Source organism: Carcharhinus amblyrhynchos, chromosome 28, assembly GCF_965287045.1.
Source record: "Carcharhinus amblyrhynchos chromosome 28, sCarAmb.v2.hapA, whole genome shotgun sequence".
Classification (NCBI taxonomy): Eukaryota; Metazoa; Chordata; class Chondrichthyes; order Carcharhiniformes; family Carcharhinidae; genus Carcharhinus; species Carcharhinus amblyrhynchos.
In genome coordinates this window covers 17,319,348-17,340,061 of record NC_137351.1, presented here as the reverse complement: position 1 = coordinate 17,340,061, position 20,714 = coordinate 17,319,348, and the positions used below count along the sequence as shown (strand labels likewise).

Here is a 20,714-nt window from a genome sequence, read left to right as displayed (position 1 = left end):
AGGGAGGAAACAATCATGTTATGCTGTCCATGCCAATAAAAGGACTTTGTACCCCTCGAGGGAGTTGCCGCTCCCACCACTCAACTCGCTCAACACAAACAGCAGCAGAAATTTCTGGCCAATGTCTCTGGATATTATACTAAATACCTTCTGGAAGTCCATATAAAAAGTCCCTCATAAGAACACAAGAGATAGGAGGCGATCATTTGGCCCATCAAGCCTGTTCCCCCATTTAATGCTGATCTTGGGCTTCAAATCCATTTTCCTGCCTGCTCCTTGTTTTGCTTAATTGCCTGAGAAACCGAAAATCTGTTGATCCTGGCCTTAAATTTATTTAACAATGGAGCATCTGCAACCTCTGAGGTGTAGAAGTCACAAAGTTAAGACATTTCTCCTCACCTCGGTCTTAAACAATCAACCCTTGATCCTCAGACCATGCCGCTGTGTTTTAGACTCCGGCGGAAACAATCCGGTGTTGTCTTCCCTACCAAAGTACTTTGGAATCTTATAGGTTTCAGCAAGATCACCTTTATTCTTCTAAACCTCAGACAGTATAGGTCCAACCTACTCAACCCATCCCTTACAGACTACCTTCCACCCTCACAGCTTCAACCTTATCTGATTTCCAGCAGTTACCGTGGTAAAGACTGCGTGGCCTATTTACCTTTGACTGAGCTGCCCATCAGTATAGGCTTCAGTGAGCCTGAACCAGAAGGTCAGGCACAATAGGAGCAATGGGATTCCAAGATAAGTCATCACAAATAGAGTGGCAATCCATCGCAAAACCTACCAGACGCTATGGGCCATACTCTAAAGATCAGAAGCAGAAAATGCTTGTGTGAAATTAGGCTCAGAAAAAGAATGATACAAGCTTGGGAGTTCCTTCCACAAGCGACAACTGATGTTAGATTGTAAATTTATATCTGAGAGACATTTGTTATTTAAAAGTAATAAGGGATATTGATAGGTTATTAGTTGGTGGAGTGGGTGGTAAAGTGGCAGATGGATTTTAACACAGAGACGTAGGCAGTCATGCATTTAGGGGGCTCAAACAGTTACAGAGAACACACTAAATGGGAATATACTAAGACAGGTAGATGAACTGAGAGATCTTGACGTACAGGTACACAGATCCTTAGTAGCTGCAGTTCAAGTAGACAAAGTTATAAGAAGTGCTCTCCTTCATTAGCAGAGGTATAGAATAGAAAAGGATTTAATGTTGAAATTGTTAAAATGCTGGTGAGGCCACAACTGGAGTACTGTGTGCAATTCTGGTCACCGCATTACAGGAAGGATGTAATTGCTCTGGACAGAGAGCAGAGGAGGTTCACAAGAATGTTGCCAGGGCTAGAAAAATATAGCTACAAGGAGAGACTGGGGTTATTTTCCATGGAACAAAGAAGGTTGAGGGGTGACTTGATAGAGGTAGTACACAATGATGAGGGGAAGAAATGGAGTGGACAGGATAAAAATATTTCCCTTGATGGAGAATTCTAGAACCAGGAGACATAGATTCAGGATAAGTGGCAGTAGGTGTAGAGGAGGCACGAAGAACAATTTTTTTTATGCAGAGGGTGTTGGGTGACTGGAATTCACTGCCTGAGTTGGTGGTGGAGGCAGAGGCCTTAAGCTGTCAACAAATACAGGAATGAGGAATTTCACTGACATTGCTCACGACGCTTTCAAAGGATTTTAATGGTGGCAGAAATTGTCTCTCTGTCCAGTTGTTACGATAGTTAGGAAATTTGTACAGGAAATTCAGCTCCTAATCCAGCCCATCGCCCAGTCCCACCCAACCCACAATCCTTGTGCTGCCAGTTAAAGCTTCAAGGTGTGGGAACTACCCAAGGCACATAAATACTGCATATCTAAAATGAATGGTTTAAAAAAAACCTGAAGTTTAATTACAAAATACTGAATAATTTACATTTTTAAACATCAAATGACATTCAAGTTCTTTTTGACAGTTTTTCTCTTTGTTTCAGGTTGGTAGGTTTCAAACCTGGCCACATTTTGTTTTATTCTACTTCCTCCTTGAAAGTACGGGTGGAGATATCCATTATAAAAATCAGCAGCGGAGAGAACCTTCTTCAGCCCCAGCTGTTTGATTCCAGCCCAGCCATTCTAAAGAGAGAGATGTTAGTGAGTACAAGAACTGGGATGTCTTAAATGGAGAAGGTTTGGAGTTTCACGTAGAATATAAAGATGTACAGCATTGAAACAGCCACTCAGCTGAATGGCAATGCCCTTCCTCAATTACATCTATCACTGCAACCATCTATCCAATGCCCACTCCATGGTTAGGTGTGGCTTCAGTAAGAAGTCTCAACACCAGGTTAAAGTCCAACAGGTTTATTTATAGCAAACGTCACCAGCTTTCAGAACTGGCTGTTCCTTCGTCAGGGAGAGAACTCCCACCCACCTGACGAAGGAACAGCCAGTTCTGAAAGCTGGTGACGTTTGCTATAAATAAACCTGTTGGACTTTAACCTGGTGTTGTGAGACTTCTGACTATGTTTACCCCGGTCCAACACCAGCATCTCCACATCAGGTGTGGCCCACCAGGCCTCTTTGGAAGTGGAACGGATGATTCTATAAGGAGCTGCTTCACCATTCATAGGCTGTTCCTCTTCCGCCATGAACCTATCAGCAACAAACGTGGGAGACATCTCTGATTGGTGAACATTGAATAAACACTAGCAGCAGTGAGTGTCCGCATGAGAAAAAGAGGCTTTCTGGTTGGGTAGGGGGGAGGGGGAAGACAGAGAGATGCACACAGAGAGGGGGAGAGATAGAGAGTCTGATTTCGGTCAGCATGTCGAAATGACTGCAAGTGTGTATAGCTCACACCCAGACACCCACCTTCACACCAACATCCAACCACATAACAACCCTGAGACTGGGAGTGAGTGTGACACACAGGAGTCAATGACCTAGTGATATTATCACTAGCTGAGTCTCTGATTAATAATCTAATGTTCTAGGGTTCCAGGTTCGAATCCGATCACTGCAGATGGTGGAATTTGAATTCAAATTAAAAAAAGACTTGTGTCTTGTAGATGGTGGATAGGCTTTGGGGAGTCAGGGGGTGAGTTACTCATCACAGTATTCCTAGCCTCTGAGCTGCTCTTGTAACCACTGTTTATCTGGCAAGCCCACTTGAGTTTCTGGTTAATGGTAATGCCAAGGACGTTAACAGTGGAGGATTCAGTGATGGTAACACCATTGAATGTCAAGGCACAGTGATTAGATTGTCTCTTATTGGCAATAGTCATTGCCTGGCATTTGTATGGTGTGAATATTATTTGCCACTTATCAGCCCAAGCCTGGATATTGTTCAAATCTTGCTGCATTTGAACACGGACTGCTTCAGTATCTGAGGAGTTGCAAATGGTGCTGAACATTGTGCAATCATCAGTGAATATCCCCACTTCTGATCTTATGATGGAGGGAAGGTCATTGATTAAGCAGCTGAAGATGGTTGGGCCTTGGACACTAATTCTGAGGAACTCCTGCAGAGATGTCCTGGAGCTAAGATGACTGACCCTCCGCAACCACAACCATCTACCTATGTACCAGGTATGATTCCAACCAGCGGAGAGTCTGCCCCCGATACCCATTGATTCCAGTTTCGCTTGGGCTCCTTGATGCCACACTTGGTCAAATGCGACCTTGATATCAAAGGCTGTCACTCTCATCTCACCTCTGGAATTCAGCTCTTTCGCCCACGTTTGAACCAAGGCTATAATGAGGTCAGGGGCTGAGTGACCCTGGCGAAACCCAAACTGAGGGTGGATAGGGAGCAGCTGTTCCCCTTAGTTGAAGGGTCAATTACAGGGGAACACAAGTTAAAAGTGAGGGGTGAAAAGTATAGGGGGTATTTGAGGAAAAACTTTTTTCACTCAGAAGGCGGTGACAGTCTGGAATGCGCTGCCTGGGAAGGTGGTGGTGGAGACGGGATGCCTCACATCCCTTAAAAAGTACCTGGATGAGTATTTGACACGTCATAACATTCAGGGCTATGGGCCAAGTGCTGGCAAGTGGGATTAGGTGGGCAGGTGAGGGCCTTTCATGCATCAGTGCAGATTTGATGGGGCGAACGGCCTCTACTGCACTATGGTACTCTGAGATTCAGTCTAGCAGTTATAGCCCTTAGGTTACAATCAGCCCGATCAGTGGTGCTGCTGCTGAGCCACAATGAAATCCCCAACCCAGAGTACATTTTGTACCTTTGCCACCCTCAATGCTTCCTCCAAGTTTTGTTCAACATGGAGTACAGATTCATCAGTACACCACATGATAACCAGTATCAGGTTTCCTTGCCCACGCTTAATCTAAAGCCATGAGACGTCATGGGGTTCGGAATTAATTTTGAGGACTACCAGGTCAACTCCCTCCTGACTGTAGCCCACTTTGGTGCTCACCAACGCTGCAGGATCTGTCCTGCTGGTGAGACAGGATGTATCCAGGGATGGTAATGGTGGTGTCTGGGGTGTTTTCTGTAAGGTATGTCTCCATGAGAATGACTGTGTCAGGCTGTTGTTTGACTACTCTGTGAGACAGGTCTTGCAATTTTGGTACTAGCCCTCAGATGTTAGTGAGGAGGACAGGGCTGTTTGTTTTATTGTTGTCTTTTCTGTTGCCAAGGTCGATGCCAGTGGTCCTTCTGGTTTCATTCCTTTTTATTGACTTCATACAACTGAGTACCACGCTGGACCATTTCAGAGGACAGTTGAGTGTCAACCACATTGCAGCAGCTCTGGAGTCGTATGTAGACCAGACTGGGTAAAGTTGCAGATTTCCTTCCCTAAAGAACATTAGTGAAACAGATGGGTTTTATCAACAATGGTTTCATGGTCATCAGTAGATTCTTAATTCCAGATTTTTTTTTTTAAATTCAATACAACTGCCACCATCCACTGTGGCGAGATTCGAACCCTGGTCCCCAGACCATTAGCTGTATTTCTGGATTAATAGTCCTGCAATAATACCACAAGGCCATCGCCTCCCCAAAATATCTGACGTTGCTTTACTTCTGCTTCTTTTCTTCATACCTCAACAAATTCACATCTAATGTTAAACCTTATCTTTATGAACTTTGTTCATCAGATCTTCGTGAATAAAATGGAAATGTGGTCGGCCCCTCAACGTTTGAACAAGGCTACTCGATTCCCTTCTCCCCCTTTTGCTTTCCCGTAACACATCTATACTATTTACCTCAACCACTTCTTCTGTTAGTGAGTTCCACATTCTCACCAATTCTTCGGGTAACGAAGTTTCTTCTCAATTCCCTGCTCAATTTCATGGTGACCATCTCATGTTGGTGGCTTCTAGTAATATTCTTCCCCATGAGGCAGCACTCTCTGTACCTACTTGAAAAGGTCAGCCACGATCTTATAGAATGGTAGAACAGGTTTGAAGGGCCGAATGGCCCACTCCTGCTCCTCAGTGAAGAGATGGTGGTAATGTAATTAAATCAGTAATTCAGAGGCCCAGTTTAATGCCCTGGAGATATTCCACAAGGCAGCTGATGGAATTTCAAATTAATAAATAAATCTGGAATATAAAACCAGCCTCAGTAACAGTGACCATGAATCGATCACGGATTGTTGTAAAAAAAAACACACATGATTCTTTAGGGAAGGAAATCTGCCATCTTACCCGGTCTGGCCTATGTGACTCCAAACCCATAGCAATACGTTTGGGTCTTAAGTGCTCTCTGAAATTGCCTAGCAAGGCCAATTAAGAAGGGGCAAAGGTTACCTTGTCAATCCCATTAAAGAATTTTTAAAAAGTTCAGTGCTCCTATCAAAAGCTTTCAAAATTTTAAAGACCAATATTTATGACCCCTCAGCCTTTTTTCAAGAGAGAAGCTGTCAATCCTTTCCTGATCCTTATACCCACACATTTCTGTGCTCATCCTTCTGAATTGCCTCTGCTCCCTCTCCAGTGGTGAACAGAACTGCACACAATCCTCTAGTTATGGCCCAACCAACAGTCAGCATAAGTTTAACTCCCCTACTTTTTAATTGTTCGTCTCAAGATAAAACCTGATGTTTGATTTGCTATTTTTTTTTAAGAAATGGTATTGTTAAAACGTGGTGAAACTTTGTGATCGACGTATTTACGGTGATCCCTTTGTTCCTCTCATTGGTCCAGAGTTGCATCTTCCAAGTTGTAAGTGATCCTCCATTCATTCCATTAAAATATACCGCCTCATATTTATCTGTGTTGATCTTCAATCCACAATTTGTCCATACTGCAGGTTTATCGATATACTCTTGAAATTTACTGTAGTCTTTAGCAGTTTGACTATTCCTCTCACCACCTCCTAATTAGATGATATCTGCAAATTTTAAAATTGTGTTTTTGATTCTAAAGTGCATGTTGTGAAATTCCCTGCCCAGTGAAGCAGTTGAGACTGCCTCATTGAATGTTTTTAAGGCAAGAACAAATAAATTTTTGAACAGTAAAGGAATTAAGGGTTATGGTGAGCGGGTGGGTAAGTGGTGCTGAGTTCACGAAAAGATCAGCCATGATCTCATTGAATGGCAGAGCAGGCTCGAGGGGCCAGATGGCCTACCCTGGCTTCTAGTTCTTATGATTAGTGTGAATTGCGAACAGCAGCGACTCCAGCTGATCCTAGAAGTGAAACACCACTTCCCACTTCTTATCACTGTGAATAATACTTTACTCCCACACACTGCTTTCCGTCTTGAAGCCAGCCAGCAATCCATTCTGCCACTTGTCCCCTGACATTCTCTAAGTTTGTTCATTAGTCTGTTAGAGGCCTTTTGAAAATCCAGATAAGTTACTTCTACTATATTACCATTATCTATTTCCTCTGTTACCTACTTAAAAAAAAAATTGAAAGTTGGTCAAGGACAAAAGTTCTGTTTGAGATACATGTTGAGTAATCATTATTATAATTCTCATTTCTAGATGTCCATCTATTCTCTCACTTAGTAAGAATTCCATTATTTTTCCTACCAGGGATGTTAACCTGATTGGTTTATAATTCCCTGGGTATCACTTATATGTAGGAAATACATTTATTATCTACCAGTTTGCTGGCATAATTTTTTTTCTAATTATTAGATATGTATTAATATATCTGCTGGCGTTTGGACAGAACTTTCATTTTCAGGAAGAAACCATCTTTTTATTTACTGAGAATTCAAATGATGGATGTATCTGATCAAATTTCAGAGCAACAGCAACTTCCAGCTGTAGAACAGATTTGGAGTGAAATAGCAATATCACAGGAGGTCACAAACCACACTAATGGCTATGAATGGATGTAATTTTTCAATAAAACAAATTGAACTTCAGAAGCTTCAAGACAGATATAAATTTCAGCACAGCAATGTATAGTTTTACCTTGCAGCGCACTAACAGGATACTAGATTCCTTGTGGAAGTGGAGAGTTCCCGAGATTAACTGTTCCTGTGTGAAAGCTACAGAAACAAACATTAAATACAAAATCATTACATTTCTTAAAGGTTTCTCAAGGTTGTTAAAAAGGGGAAAATGGGTCATATCAGGTACAGAATATTTGAAATATGAAATAAAACAAAATAATAAAAAAGGTCTAAAAAATGGAGTATAAACTTAGACTGAACATTTTCAAACTGAAACATCCACAGTAAATCATTCAAAAGCATGCAGACAATGTAAGTACAACTGAAAATACTGGAATATCAAAACAGAAAAATGCTGCAAACACATAAAACCACAAGCAGATTGGTTAGGAATGTGATAGGTGTTTGTTACTAGACTATTGGCATTTAAGGTCGACAAGGATTGGTCAAGATGCACCCAAGGATATTGAAGGAATTGAGAATGGAAATTGCTCTGCTGCTGGGATAATCTTCCAGTCTTTGAGACTCAGGGGAGGTGCCAGAGGACTGGACAATTAATAATGTTCAAATAATGTTGTGCAGTTAGCTCCAACAGCTACAGAGCAGTCAGGTCAAAAATCAATGCTGGGTAAGTTTCTAGATGCAATTATTCAGGATAGAATTAGTAGTCCCATGGAAAAAAAGTGAGTTGATTAGGAAGAGCCAGAAATGACTTCCAAAGGGGAAATCTGGTTTAATTAACTTGTAGTGTTTTGGGGAGGTAACAGAGAGGGTCAATGAGGATAATGCTGTTTATGTCGTGTGCTTGGATTTTCACAAGGAATTTAATACAGTTCCACACAACAGACTTGTGAGAAAAGTTATAACTTATGGAATAAAGGGACAGAAGCAACATGGATACAAAATAGGTTGAATAATAGGAAGCAGAGAGTAAAGGTCAATGGATATTTTTCAAGCTGGCGGAAGGTTTGTATTGGTGTTCCTCTGGGGTAGTATTGGGAGCCTTGCTTTTCCTGACATTTATTAATGATCTAGATCATGGTGCGCAGGAGACAATTTCAAACTTTGTGATTGATACAAAACTTGGAAATATTGTAAATTGTGAAGCCGACAGTGTAGAATGTCAAAAGGACTAAGACAAGTTGGTGGAGTGGGCAGATGAAGGTTAATCCAGAAAAATGTGACATGACACATTTTGGTAGAAAGAAGATAGAGCAACAATACAAAATAAGGGGTAAAATTCTTAAGGAGGGGGTATAGAAGCAGAAAGACCTGTGAGATTTGATAGAGATGTTCAAAAATCCTGAGGGACTGGTCAGAGCAGATAGGGACAACCTGTTACCACTAGTAAAAGGATCAAGAATGACAGGGAACAGATTTAAAGTGGTTTACAAAGGAAGCAAATGTGATGAGAAAAACATTTTCACCCAGCGAGTGGCTGGGGTCAGGAATGCTCTGCCTGGGAGTGTGATGGAGGCAGATTCAGTCAAAGCATTCAAGTGGGCATTGATGATGATTTGAATAGAAAAAAGGTGCAGCGATACAGGGAAAAGGCAGAGGAATGGCACTAAATCATGATACTCGTCTGGACAGCAAGCGCAGACACAATGTGCCAAATGACTTCCTTCTGTGCCATAACAATGTGATTCTTGATTGACGAGTAATGAAGAGGCCTGAACCAATGATCCAGGAAACAGAAGTTCATATTCCCCACTGACAGCTGCAGAGTTTCAAATCAGAAAAATCTGGACATGTTTTCTAAAGACTGAGCCAGTAAAGGTGATTTTGGATTTGTCACTTTGATGTAACCCTGCTGCCCTCAACTAGGATATCACAGTTGGTTTTTAACGGCTTTTTAGGTCACTCAAGTTGTCTCTAAATCTTTAGCAGAAACGGGGAGATATTAGTTCACCCCACCTGCCCAGCATAACAAGCAACAAATGTCAGCCTAGTCAATTGACACCCAGATCCCAAAAATTAATAACTTTTAGAGAGGTTCGCACTTCCAGTGTGTATCTTTCATTACAACTGGAATGGGAGATCGGAATCCTTTCACAAACAAAGGGAGGACAAAGGACGGGAAGGTCAAGAGTCAAGAATCTCTCGATGGAGTTAATTAAATAAATGATAAAGACTTGCAATTATTTAGTACTTCACAATGCCAGACATCTCAAAAGCACTTTACAGATAATGAAGTACTTCTGAAATGTAGTCACTGCTGTAATGTTGGAAATAGAATAGCCAGATTGGGAATTTGCTGTGTGCACAAAGGTTTTCAATGTTGACAGACGAATAAATACAAGTGAGAACAGCACAAGGACTGCATGGTGGTTAGCACTGCTGCCGCACAGTGCCAGGAACCCAGGTTAGTTCTGTCCTTGGGTGATTGTGTGGAGTTTACACATTCTCTCCATGGGATTCCTCCGGATGCTCCAGTTTCCTCCCACAGTCCAAAGATGTGTGGGTTAGATCAACTGGTCATTTTAAACTGGTTAGGGCAATTAGCAGGGTAAATACGTGGGGTTACGAGAAAAGGGTCTGGGTAAGATGGCCTGTCGGAGAGTCGGTACAGACTCGATGGACCAAATGGTCTCCTTCTGCCTGTAGGGTTTTCTTTCAAAAAAAAACAAACAGCCATCTGAACAGGCTCATAGTTTACCATCCCATCCAATAGAAGGCATCTTGGCAGCACAGTAAAGTTACAGCACAATGCTACTCCCTCGTTGCTACACTGCATGTCAGAGATGCTCAAACTCTGCAATGTGATTTGAACCTGGAACCTTGTGACTCAGAGACGCAGAATTCTAGCAGTGGAAGCACTGCTGTAACTGGGTTAAAAAGGTCACAGGAATGATCTTTCATCAGCATTCCTGAAACCTAAGATCTCAACTTATAGAGTGCGATCACCTCAGTGCTAGAAAGCTGCAGATTCCACTTGCACTCCTTTGTCCATATCCTTTATAGCACTCTGATTAACCGAATTGTATGAATCTAGGGTTTAAAATTAACAATTGGCCCAGCCCAAGTTCCAATTCCCATTAAAGTTCCAACCTTTTATTGTCTTTTATGCATCAAAATATTTCCTATATCACCCCTTAAAGATCCAATTCTAATTTTTAGGCTCTCATCCCAGAGTTGAGACTTCCCACAGATAGAAAGAGTTTATTTCAATTACCCAGCAAATTCCTTGTTGAAAACTTCACCTCAACATACATCTCATAATTTACCGTCAGAGTTCAGGAACTACCCCAGTAAATCTACATTGCATTCCCCCAAAGACTAATATATCCTCCCCATGATGTGGTGCCAAGAATTGCTGATTTGACAAGGGTCTTGTTTAGATGAAGCATTACATCTTGTATTGTAGTCTTCAAAATGTAAAGGCCAAACATGGTCCTTTAATATTTCTGATTACATCCCACCCTTCCATGGGTACATTAATAACTTACCTTTGGGAGGTGAAAGATTTAGTTGACCAAATGCAGCAGAATTTCCTCCGGCCCAGGAAGATGATTCAAGAAAATGCAACAGGGTTTTTTTTTCCCCGACGGAAGGAAATCTCTCCTGATTTATCTCCCTTGTTGAAGGTAGTTGCAGTTGCTGCATTTCTGAAGTCTGGGTGAGTGAGAGTTCTTTTCCCTCCCAAATCTGTAGAGTGAGGGCACGGAGTCTTGATGTGTGAAAAAATCTGCGAGCTTTGGACTGGGAAACCTTACGGATAGGAGGAACAGTGGCAGGCAATGGGCGGTATTTAAGGAATGAAGAGGTGAACTCCAGAAGTTGTTTGTTCTTATTTGGCACAAGAGTGCTATGGGAACTGTGGCCAAACCATGGCTTACAAGGGAAATCAGAGAGAGTATTAGATTCAAAGAAGCACACAAATTGTAAAGATATATATAAAAATAAATGATTTGGAGGAAAATGTAACTAGTTTGATTGGTAAATTTGCGGACGACACAAAGGTTGGTGGATTGCGGATAGCGATGAGGATCATCAGAGGATGCAACAGGATATAGATCAGTTGGAGACTTGGGCGAAGAGATGGCAGATGGAGTTTAATTCAGACAAACGTGAGGTAATGCACTTTGGAAGGTGTAATACAGATAGGAAGTATACAGAAATGGTAGAACCCTTAAGAGTATTGGTAGGTAAAGGGATCTGAGTGTACCGGTGCACTGGTCACTGAAAGTGGCAATGCAGGTGGAGAAGGTAGTCAAGAAGGCATACAGCATGCTTGCCTTCATCAACTAGGGCACCGAATTTAAAAATTGGAAAGTTATGCTGCAGCTTCATAGAACCTTAGTTAGGCCGCACTTGGAATATAGTGTTTAATTCTGGTCACTGCACTACCAGAAGGGTGTGGAGGCTTTGGAGAGGCTACAGAAAAGATTTACCGGGATGTTGCCTGGTTCGGAGAGCATTAGCCACGAGGAGCCGTCGGAGAAACTTGGTTTGTTCTCACTGGAATGACAGAGGTTGAGGGATGGCCTGATAGAAGTCTACAAGATTATGAGAGGCATGGACAGAGTGGATAGTCAGAAACTTTTGCCCCAGAGTGGAAACATCAATTACTAGGGGGCACAGGTTTACGGTGGTGGTGGTGGTGGTGGTGGTGGTGGTGGTGGGGGTGGGGGGGGGGGGGGGGGGGGGGGTGGAAAGAGGAGGAGAGAAGGTGTTTAAAGGCGACGTACGAGGTAGTTTTTTTTTTACACAAAGAGTAATGGGTGCCTGGAACTCATTGCCGAGGGAACGAAGTGGAAACGGATGCGGTAGTGACTTTTAAAAGGACATCCTGACAAATACATGAATAGGATGGGAATAGAGGGATATAGTCCCCGGAAGGGTAAGGGAGTTTTAGTTCAGTCAGGCAGCATGGTTGGTGCAGGCTTGGAGGACCGAAGGGCCTGTTCCTGTGCTTTAATTGAACAGCAGATCAGACTTGAAGGGCCAAATGGCCTACTCCTGCTTCTAGTTTCTATGTTTAAAGACCTTAGTTGGAATACCAATGGACAACAGGCCTTGTTGTTTTTAACCATTTAAACGCTTAGTGCAATTCTTCCATCAGCCGTGGTTAAACCATGCATTTCAACACAGGGTACAGCGGAACAGCCTGGAGAGCGAATATCAGCTGGCATTGAATCAGTGCAGAAGGAAGCCATTCAGCTCATCGAGCCTGCGCCAACAACAATCCCACCCAGGCTCTATCCGTGTAACCGCACATATTTACCCTGCCACTCCTCCTGGCACCAAGGGGCAATTGAGCACGGCCAATCAATCTAACCCACACATTTTTGGATGGAGGAAACAATAGCACCTGGAGGAAACCCACACAGACATGGGTAGAACGTGCAAACTCCACACAGTCACCCCAGGATGGAACTGAGCCTTGGTTCCTGGAGCTGTGAGGCAGCGGTGCAAACCGCTGTGCCACCCACTTGAGGATTTGCTTACAATGTTCTTTCCAGCACTGACTGATGACATCACCATCCTTGGGAAGAGAAACCCTGCCCTGTTACATATGCGTTTGTTTCTACTGACTCCTTGCAGAGCCCTGTGAGATGCACAAATGTAAAAGGAAGCGATGTCATGAGACTAGGGCAGGAAGCAGAGAGAATAGTGAACACAATAAATTTCTGTTCGTTTTGCCAAGAGTGGCCCACCCAGCAACAAACGCTGGCAGAGGATCTTAGATGCATGCTTGCCAAGGCACCCAGAAAGGAGGTTTTTAAGCGAGGAAAAATTAAAGAAAACATTTCACACGTGTGCGCCAGGAACTAATGGGCCAAGTAAAACAAATCATAGGGTTGGCTGCAGCTCAAGAACCTTGCATGTATAGAAAACCGAGGCAGCTGCTGGGAGTGTGGCTGCAAAGTAGCATACAGAATACCTGCTTCAATGAAAAATGGCAACTTTCCTGCGTTCGATGAGGGCAACACTTTTAATCTCCTCCATAGTTTAGGGCAAGCTGACAAACCCAGCACTAAAACAAACATTGTGGATATTCATCAGGCATATTCTTCACTGAAACACCTGGTGATTGCAGAGCAGTTTAGATTCCATAAAAGAAACCAGGATGGGTGGGGAGGCCAATCAGGTAATTCATGGCAGTGTTTAGAAAATTTGCAGAATATTGAGAATTGAGATGTGCTTAATGATACCATTCATGCAAATGTGATGCCACTGTTTAAAAATAGGAGGGTAACTATAGGCAGGTTAGCTTAACTTCTTCTGTAGTAGGGAAAATGCTTGAATCCAAAAAGGAAGAAATAGCGAGACATCTGGACAGAAAATGTCCATTAGGAAGACACAACATGGATTCATGAAGGACAAGTCTATTTGACTAACTTGGTGGAATTGTTTGAGAACATTACATGTGCAGTGGACAATGGGGAGCTTGTGGATGTGGTGTATCTGGATTTCCAGAAGCATTCAACAAAGTACCACACCAAAAACTGCTACATAAGATAAAGGTGCACAGTGTTACAGGTAATGTATTAGCATGGATAGAGGATTGGTTAACTAACAGAAAGCAAAGAGTGGGGGTAAATGGGTGTTTTTCTGGTTGATGATTAGTGACTAGTGGTGTGCCTCAGGGATCAGTGTGGGACTGCAATTGTTTACAATTTACAGACGATTTAGAGTTGGGGACCAAGTGTAATGTGTCAAAATTCACAGATGGCACTAAGAAGAGTGGTAGAGCAAAGCGTGCAGAAGATACTGAAAGTCTGCCAAGGGATATAGGTAATCTGAGTGGGCAAGGGTCTGGCAGATGGAGTACAATGTTGGTAAATCCATTTTGATGGGATTAACAGCAAAATAGACTATTATTTAAATGATAAAAAATTGCAGCATGCTGCTGTGCAAAGAGACCTGGGTGTCCTTGTGCAGGAATCTCAAGGAGTTGGTTTGCAGGTATCAAATCTGCTCCCTCACTGTTTCAAAGGGCAATGGATCAGATCCTGAGCTGAGTCCAGTGCTATCTGGAAGAAATCCTTGTCAGTGGAAGAGATGAAGAGGAACATTTTTGTTACTTGGATGTCACTCATCAGGAGATTGCGATTTTCCAATCTTTCGTTGGGACATGTGATTGATGCCACTGGTCTTCACAAATGTCCTGAGGTTAAGGCCATTACAGAGGTGCCTTTAGTTCCTCTGTCAACTCAGTTAAGCCAACCACCTATGACATCAGTACAAAGATGAAAATACCAGAGGTTCACATCAGTGTAAAGATGATGATATCAGATGTCACCATCAAATGTTCCCAAGGTGATGACCTCCAGACCACCTGACTTTAATAGTGACTCACTTATTATTGAACATTGGCTCATTGTAGAGCCCTGTTGTGATGATGTGTATAAAAAGTGATGACCCCAGAGTGAGAGAGAGACAGAGAAACACAAGACCATTTTAGCCCTTTGAGCCTGTTCCACCATTCAATAGGATCATGACTGATCTGACTTTCCTGCCCTTTCCCCACAACCCACGATTCCCTTACTGATTAAAAATCTATCTCAGCTTTAAATATATACAAGGGCTCTGCCCCAACAGCTCTCTGTGACAAGCAGTTCCAAAGACTTACAACCCTTAGAAGAAATTCTGCCTCATCTCCGTCTTAAATTGGTACCCCTTTATTCTAAGACTGTGCCCTCTCACCCTAGACTCTCCCATGAGGGGAAACATCCTCTCAGCATTTATCCTGTCAAGTCCTTTAAGACTCCAATATGATTCAATGAGATCCCCTCTCATTCTTCTAAATTTCAATGAATCGAGTCCCAACATGTTTAGCCTTTCCTCATAAGATAGGGTGGGGACCGGAGGAAGGAGGGTGGGGACCAGGTGCCTCAGCCTCTCAATCTACATAACAGGTTTGAGGTTCTTGCTTCCAGTCTGGACGAGAACGAGGGAGGTGAGGTTGGTGAGCAAAGTGCACACAGTACAGTGATGCAGGCGCAGGATATAGGCAAAGAGAAGGTGATAAGGAACGTAATCGTAATTGGGGATAGTGGGGTTAAGGGTATCGACACTGTCCTGTGTCACAATGACAAAGTGCACAGAAGGGTGTGTTGTCTGCCTGGTGCTCGGGTCCAGGATGTCACATCCGGGCTGCAGAGGAACCTGGAGTGGGAGGGTGAGAATCCGGTCGTTGTAGTACATGCGGGTGCCAACGATGTAGGCAAAATGCAAACTGAGGATCTGGGGAGGGAGTATGAAAAGCTGGGAATGGAATTAAAAAGTAGAACCGACAAGGTGGTTATCTCTGGATTACTACCTGAACCGTGTGCAGACGGGCGTAGGGTTGATAAGATTAAGGAAGTGAATAGGTGGCTCAGGGATTGGCGTGGGAGTAATGAGTTTGAATTTATGGGGCATTGGCATCAGTATTGGGGTAGGTGGGACCTGTTCAGGTGGGATGGGGTTGGTCTGAATCGTGCTGGGACCAGAGTCCTGAGAATCGTGTAGGGGGTGCGAGGGTAGGTGACATTAACGGGGTCTAAAGTTAAGGAGAGGGTACAGGTAAGGGAAGAGGCCGAGGATGTCCCAATAATAAAGGGAGTAGGGGGCGTGAGTATGGTTGGTGGCGCTCTGGCAAATAGGGTCCAGGTGAAGGCTGGGATGAAGGCACTTTATCTAAATGCACGAAGCATTCGGAATAAAGTGGATGAGCTGGTGGCGCAGATCAGCACAAATGGATATGATCTGGTGGCCATTACAGAGACGTGGCTGCAAGGTGACAGGGACTAGGAGCTGAATGTCCAGGGGTATCAAGTGTTTAGGAAGGATAGGCAGGAGGAAAAAGGGGGGGTGCGTAGCTCTGCTGATTAAGGATAGCATCAGGGTAGTAGCAAGGGATGATATAGGAACCAAAGAGCAGAAAGTGGAATCGTTGTGGCTGGAGATTAGGAACAGCAAAGGGAGGAAGACGCTGGTGGGTGTCGTCTATAGGCCCCCAAATAATGATCTGGAGGTGGGGCGGGCTGTTAACGCGCAAATAAGTGCGGCGTGCAGGAATGGGACGGCCATAATTATGGGGGATTTCAATCTACATATTGATTGGTCAACCCATGTTGGATGCGGTGAGCTCGAGGAGGAGTTCTTGGAATGCTGCCGGGATAGTTTCCTTGAACAGTGTGTGTTGGAGCCGACGAGGGAGCGAGCTATCTTGGATCTGGTGTTATGTAACGAGGCGGGTAGAATTAGGGACCTTGTGGTGAAGGATCCTCTTGGGGAGAGTGATCATTGTATGGAGGAGTTTCTGGTGCAGATGGAGGAGGACAAAGTGGGTTCCCGGACACGCGTCCTTTGTTTGAATAGAGGGGAGTACGGTAGGATGAGAGAAGAATTGGCGAATGTGGACTGGGGGAGCGCGTTGGAAGGTGGGTCTGCTGAGGAGCAGTGGAGGATCTTTAAGGAGATCTTTCTTGGTGCTCAGCAGAAATTTATTCCGATGGTTAAAAAGGACCGTAGGAGGAGAGGTAATAAGCCGTGGATAACGAAGGAGGTGAAGGAAAGTGTTAAATTAAAAGCGGAGGCGTTTAGAGTAGCTAAGAGTAGTGGGCGAGAAGAGGTTTAAATGTCAACAAAGATTGACAAAGAAGTTGATAAAGAAGGGTAGGAGAAACTATGAAGCTGGGCTAGCGCTTAATATAAAAAAGGATAGCAAGAGTTTTTATAAATATATAAAAAGGAAGAGGCTGGCTAGGGTGAACATTGGACCCTTAGAGGATGAGAGGGGGGACTTAGTGGTAGGGGATGGGGAAATGGCTGAGGCCTTGAATAACTTTTTTGTTTCGGTCTTCACGGAGGAGGACGTGAATAATTTGCCGGGTGTTAGCGATGGAAAGATGGTAGGACTGGAGGGTCTCAATGACATTATTGTTACTAGAGAGGCAGTGCTCGACAGACTGGAGGGACTGATTGTGGACAAGTCCCCAGGACCGGATGGAATGCATCCAAGGGTTCTGAAAGAAATGGCGGAGGTGATAGTGGATGCCTTGGTGGTTATCTTCCAAACGTCGCTGGATTCCGGGGAAGTGCCGGAAGATTGGAAAACGGCTAATGTTATGCTGTTGTTTAAGAAGGGTGGCAGGCAAAAGGCAGGGAATTATAGGCCGGTTAGTTTAACGACTGTTGTAGGTAAAATGTTAGAATCCGTCATCAAGGAGGAAATAACGAGGCACCTTGAGGGGAATTGCTTGATAGAGCAGACGCAGCACGGTTTTGTTAAGGGGAAGTCGTGTCTGACGAATTTATTGGAGTTCTATGAGGATGTGTCTAGGGCGGTGGATAGAGGAGAGCTGGTGGAAGTGGTCTTTCTTGATTTTCAGAAGGCGTTTGACAAGGTACCTCACAAGAGGTTATCGCAGAAGGTAAGGGGGCATGGAGTTGGGGGTAGGGTGTTAGCATGGATAGAGGATTGGCTGTCTAATAGGAGGCAGAGAGTGGGGGGTCAATGGGTGCTATTCGGATTGGCGGTTGGTGACTAGTGGAGTGCCCCAGGGGTCGGTGCTGGGGCCTCAGCTATTCACCATTTATATAGATGATCTGGAGGAGGGAACCGAGTGTAAGGTGTCGAAATTTGCTGATGACACCAAGATTGGTGGAAAGGCAAATTGTGCGGAGGGTGTGGAGAGTCTGCAGAAGGATCTAGATAGGCTGGGCGAATGGGCCAGGAACTGGCAAATGGAATTTAATGTTGGCAAGTGCGAGGTGGTCCACTTTGGTAGGAATATTACTTACGTGGCGAAAAACTGCAGCAAACGACAGTGCAGAAGAACCTCGGGGTCCTTGTGCATGAGTCGCAAAAACCCAGCCTGTAGGTGCAGCAGGTGGTCAGGAAGGCGAATGGGATGCTGGCCTTCATAGCGAGGGGGATTGAATATAAAAGTAGGGAGGTCTTGCTGCAGCTGTATAGGGCACTGGTGAGGCCGCAGCTGGAGTACTGTGTGCAGTTTTGGTCGCCGTACTTACGCAAGGATATTTTGGCCTTGGAGGGAGTGCAGAGGAGGTTTACTAGGCTGATGCCGGAGTTGAGGGGGTTGAGCTATGAGGAGAGGCTGAATAAACTAGGCTTGTACTCGTTAGAGTTTAGAAGAATGAGGGGAGATCTCATTGAGACGTATAAGATGATGAATGGGATGGATAGGATAGAGGTGGAGAGACTTTTCCCGCTGAGAGAGGATAGTAGGACTAGGGGGGCACAGCCTCAAGATAGAGGGGGGGCGGTTTAGAACGGAGTTGAGGAGGAACTTCTTCACTCAAAGGGTGGTGAATCTCTGGAATTCTCTGCCCGTTGAAGTGGTGGAGGCTGCCTCGCTAAATATTTTTAAGACGCGGGTTGATGGGTTTTTGATAAGTGAGAGGATTAAGGGTTATGGGGAGAGGGCGGGAATGTGGAACTGAGCCACGACAGATCAGCCATGATCTTATTGAATGGCGGGGCAGGCTCGAAGGGCTAGATGGCCTAGTCCTGCTCCTATTTCTTATGTTCTTATGTTATGTTCTTATAATCCCTCCATAACAGGAATCATCCCAGTGAACCTTCTCTGAACTGCCTCCGATGAAATAATATCTTATCTTTCATTAAACAAAGGGGCCAAAATTCTCTCAATTCTCCAGATGTGGTCTCTCCGGTACCTTGTCCAGCTGCAGCAAGACACTGCTACTTCTTTACTCCAACCCCGTTGAAATAAGGGATAACATTCCATTCGCCTTCCTGGTTACTTTTTGCACCTGTGTGCTAGCTTTGTGTGTTTCATGCATAAGTCCTTTTGTGTTGCAGCTTTCTGCAATTTTTCTCCATTTAAGGAATACTCTGTTCTTTTGTTCTCCTTTCCACCATGAACAACTTCACATTTTCCAACATTATATTCCATTTGCCAACGTTTCCTAACTTAACCAATCCATATCTTTTTATAAACTGTTTGTGTCCCTCTCACAACTTGTCTTTCCATCATGGCTGCAGAATAAAGTTCTTTTCATTTTACCAAGTCTGTGCCACACATCATAGAAACATGGAAGATAGGAGCAGGAGGTGGCCATTTGGCCCTTCGAACCTGCTCTGCCATTCATTACGATCACCAAGGCCCTGTATAACTGCAACAACACATCGCTGCTCCTGCACTCGAAACCTCTCGCAATGAAAGCCAACATGCCATTTGCCATCTTTACCACCTGCATGCTTACCTTCAGTGACTGGTGCACAAGGACACCCAGGTCCCGCTGCACACTCCCCTCTCCCAATTTACAGCCATTCAGGTAGTAATCTGCCTTCTTGTTTTTGCTTCCAAAGTGAATAACCTCACACTTATCAAAATTAAACTGCATCTGCCACTGATTTGCCCACTCACCCAACCTGTCCAGATCATTCTGAAGGATCTCTGCATCCTCATCACAGTTCACCCTTCCATCCAACTTGGTATTATCTGAAAACTTTGAGATGTTACATTTTGTTCACTCATCCAAATCATTAATATATTGTGAATAGCTGGGGTTCCAGCACCAATCCCTGTGAGACCCCACTTGTTACTGCCTGCCAATTTGAAAAACATCCATTAATTCCTACTTTGTTTGTTTCCTCACTGCCAACCAGTTTTCTATCCATCTGAGTACACTGCCCCCAATCTCAAGCGCTTTAATCTTGCGCGATAATCTCATGCGGGGCTTTATCAAATGCTTTCTGAAAGTTCAAATATACCACATCGACTGGTTCCCCCTTGTCAACTCTACTAGTTACGTCTTCAAAAGAATTCCACCAGATTTGTCAAGCGTGATTTCCCCTTCATAAATCCATGCTGACTCTGTCTCCAATACACATCCTGTGAGCAAAGAGACTTTTGTCCACTTGACCTTGGTCTATAGATAGCCCTTGAGGATTCAGAAAGACTTCACCTGTCTTGGTGATCAACCTAGCTTTAAGTGTCCCAGTCTTTCACTTTGCACCATCAGTCCTTAATCCTCTTGGAAATACATCCTGAGTTGTTGTAAATCCACCAGTTTCCTGACTTGTTCAGCAGCCATTTGTACCAGGTGAGGAGAGATGAATTGACTCCTCTTTTCGAGCCACTCGGGTTGGTTACAACAGAGTTTAAAAAGTAGGAATATTGCCATTTCAAGATATACACCTAATCGTGTGTAGCTCAGCGTAAACAAATAAGCCTGGGAGGTCTGTAACAAGTAATGAGTCAGTTTTATTCCAAGACTCACAGCAAATGATGCAGAAATTAACTTAAGGTTTAAAATGCACAAATACATCCAACTACCCCACTAAAAACAAAAATAATACATATCTCCAAAGCTCTGCAAGAAAGAAAAAAAACTCTCCAGAATGTCAGATCTTAAAACTTGGCCAAGACA

At 43.8% G+C, this 20,714-nt stretch overlaps 1 protein-coding gene across 1 annotated transcript in view; it reads right to left on the bottom strand.

The window, feature by feature from the left end:
* Window positions 1-1,878: 1,878 nt before the first annotated feature.
* The window catches only part of mtfmt (mitochondrial methionyl-tRNA formyltransferase), a 33,636-nt gene continuing 14,800 nt past the window's right edge, over window positions 1,879-20,714 (bottom strand). The window contains exons 8-9 of the mRNA XM_080214414.1: window positions 7,381-7,457; window positions 1,879-2,124 (exon numbers count right to left, since the gene is read on the bottom strand). Of these exons, the coding sequence (XP_080070540.1) occupies window positions 1,939-2,124; window positions 7,381-7,457 (263 nt within the window). The 3' untranslated portion in view covers window positions 1,879-1,938. The remainder of the gene's footprint in view (window positions 2,125-7,380; window positions 7,458-20,714) is intronic.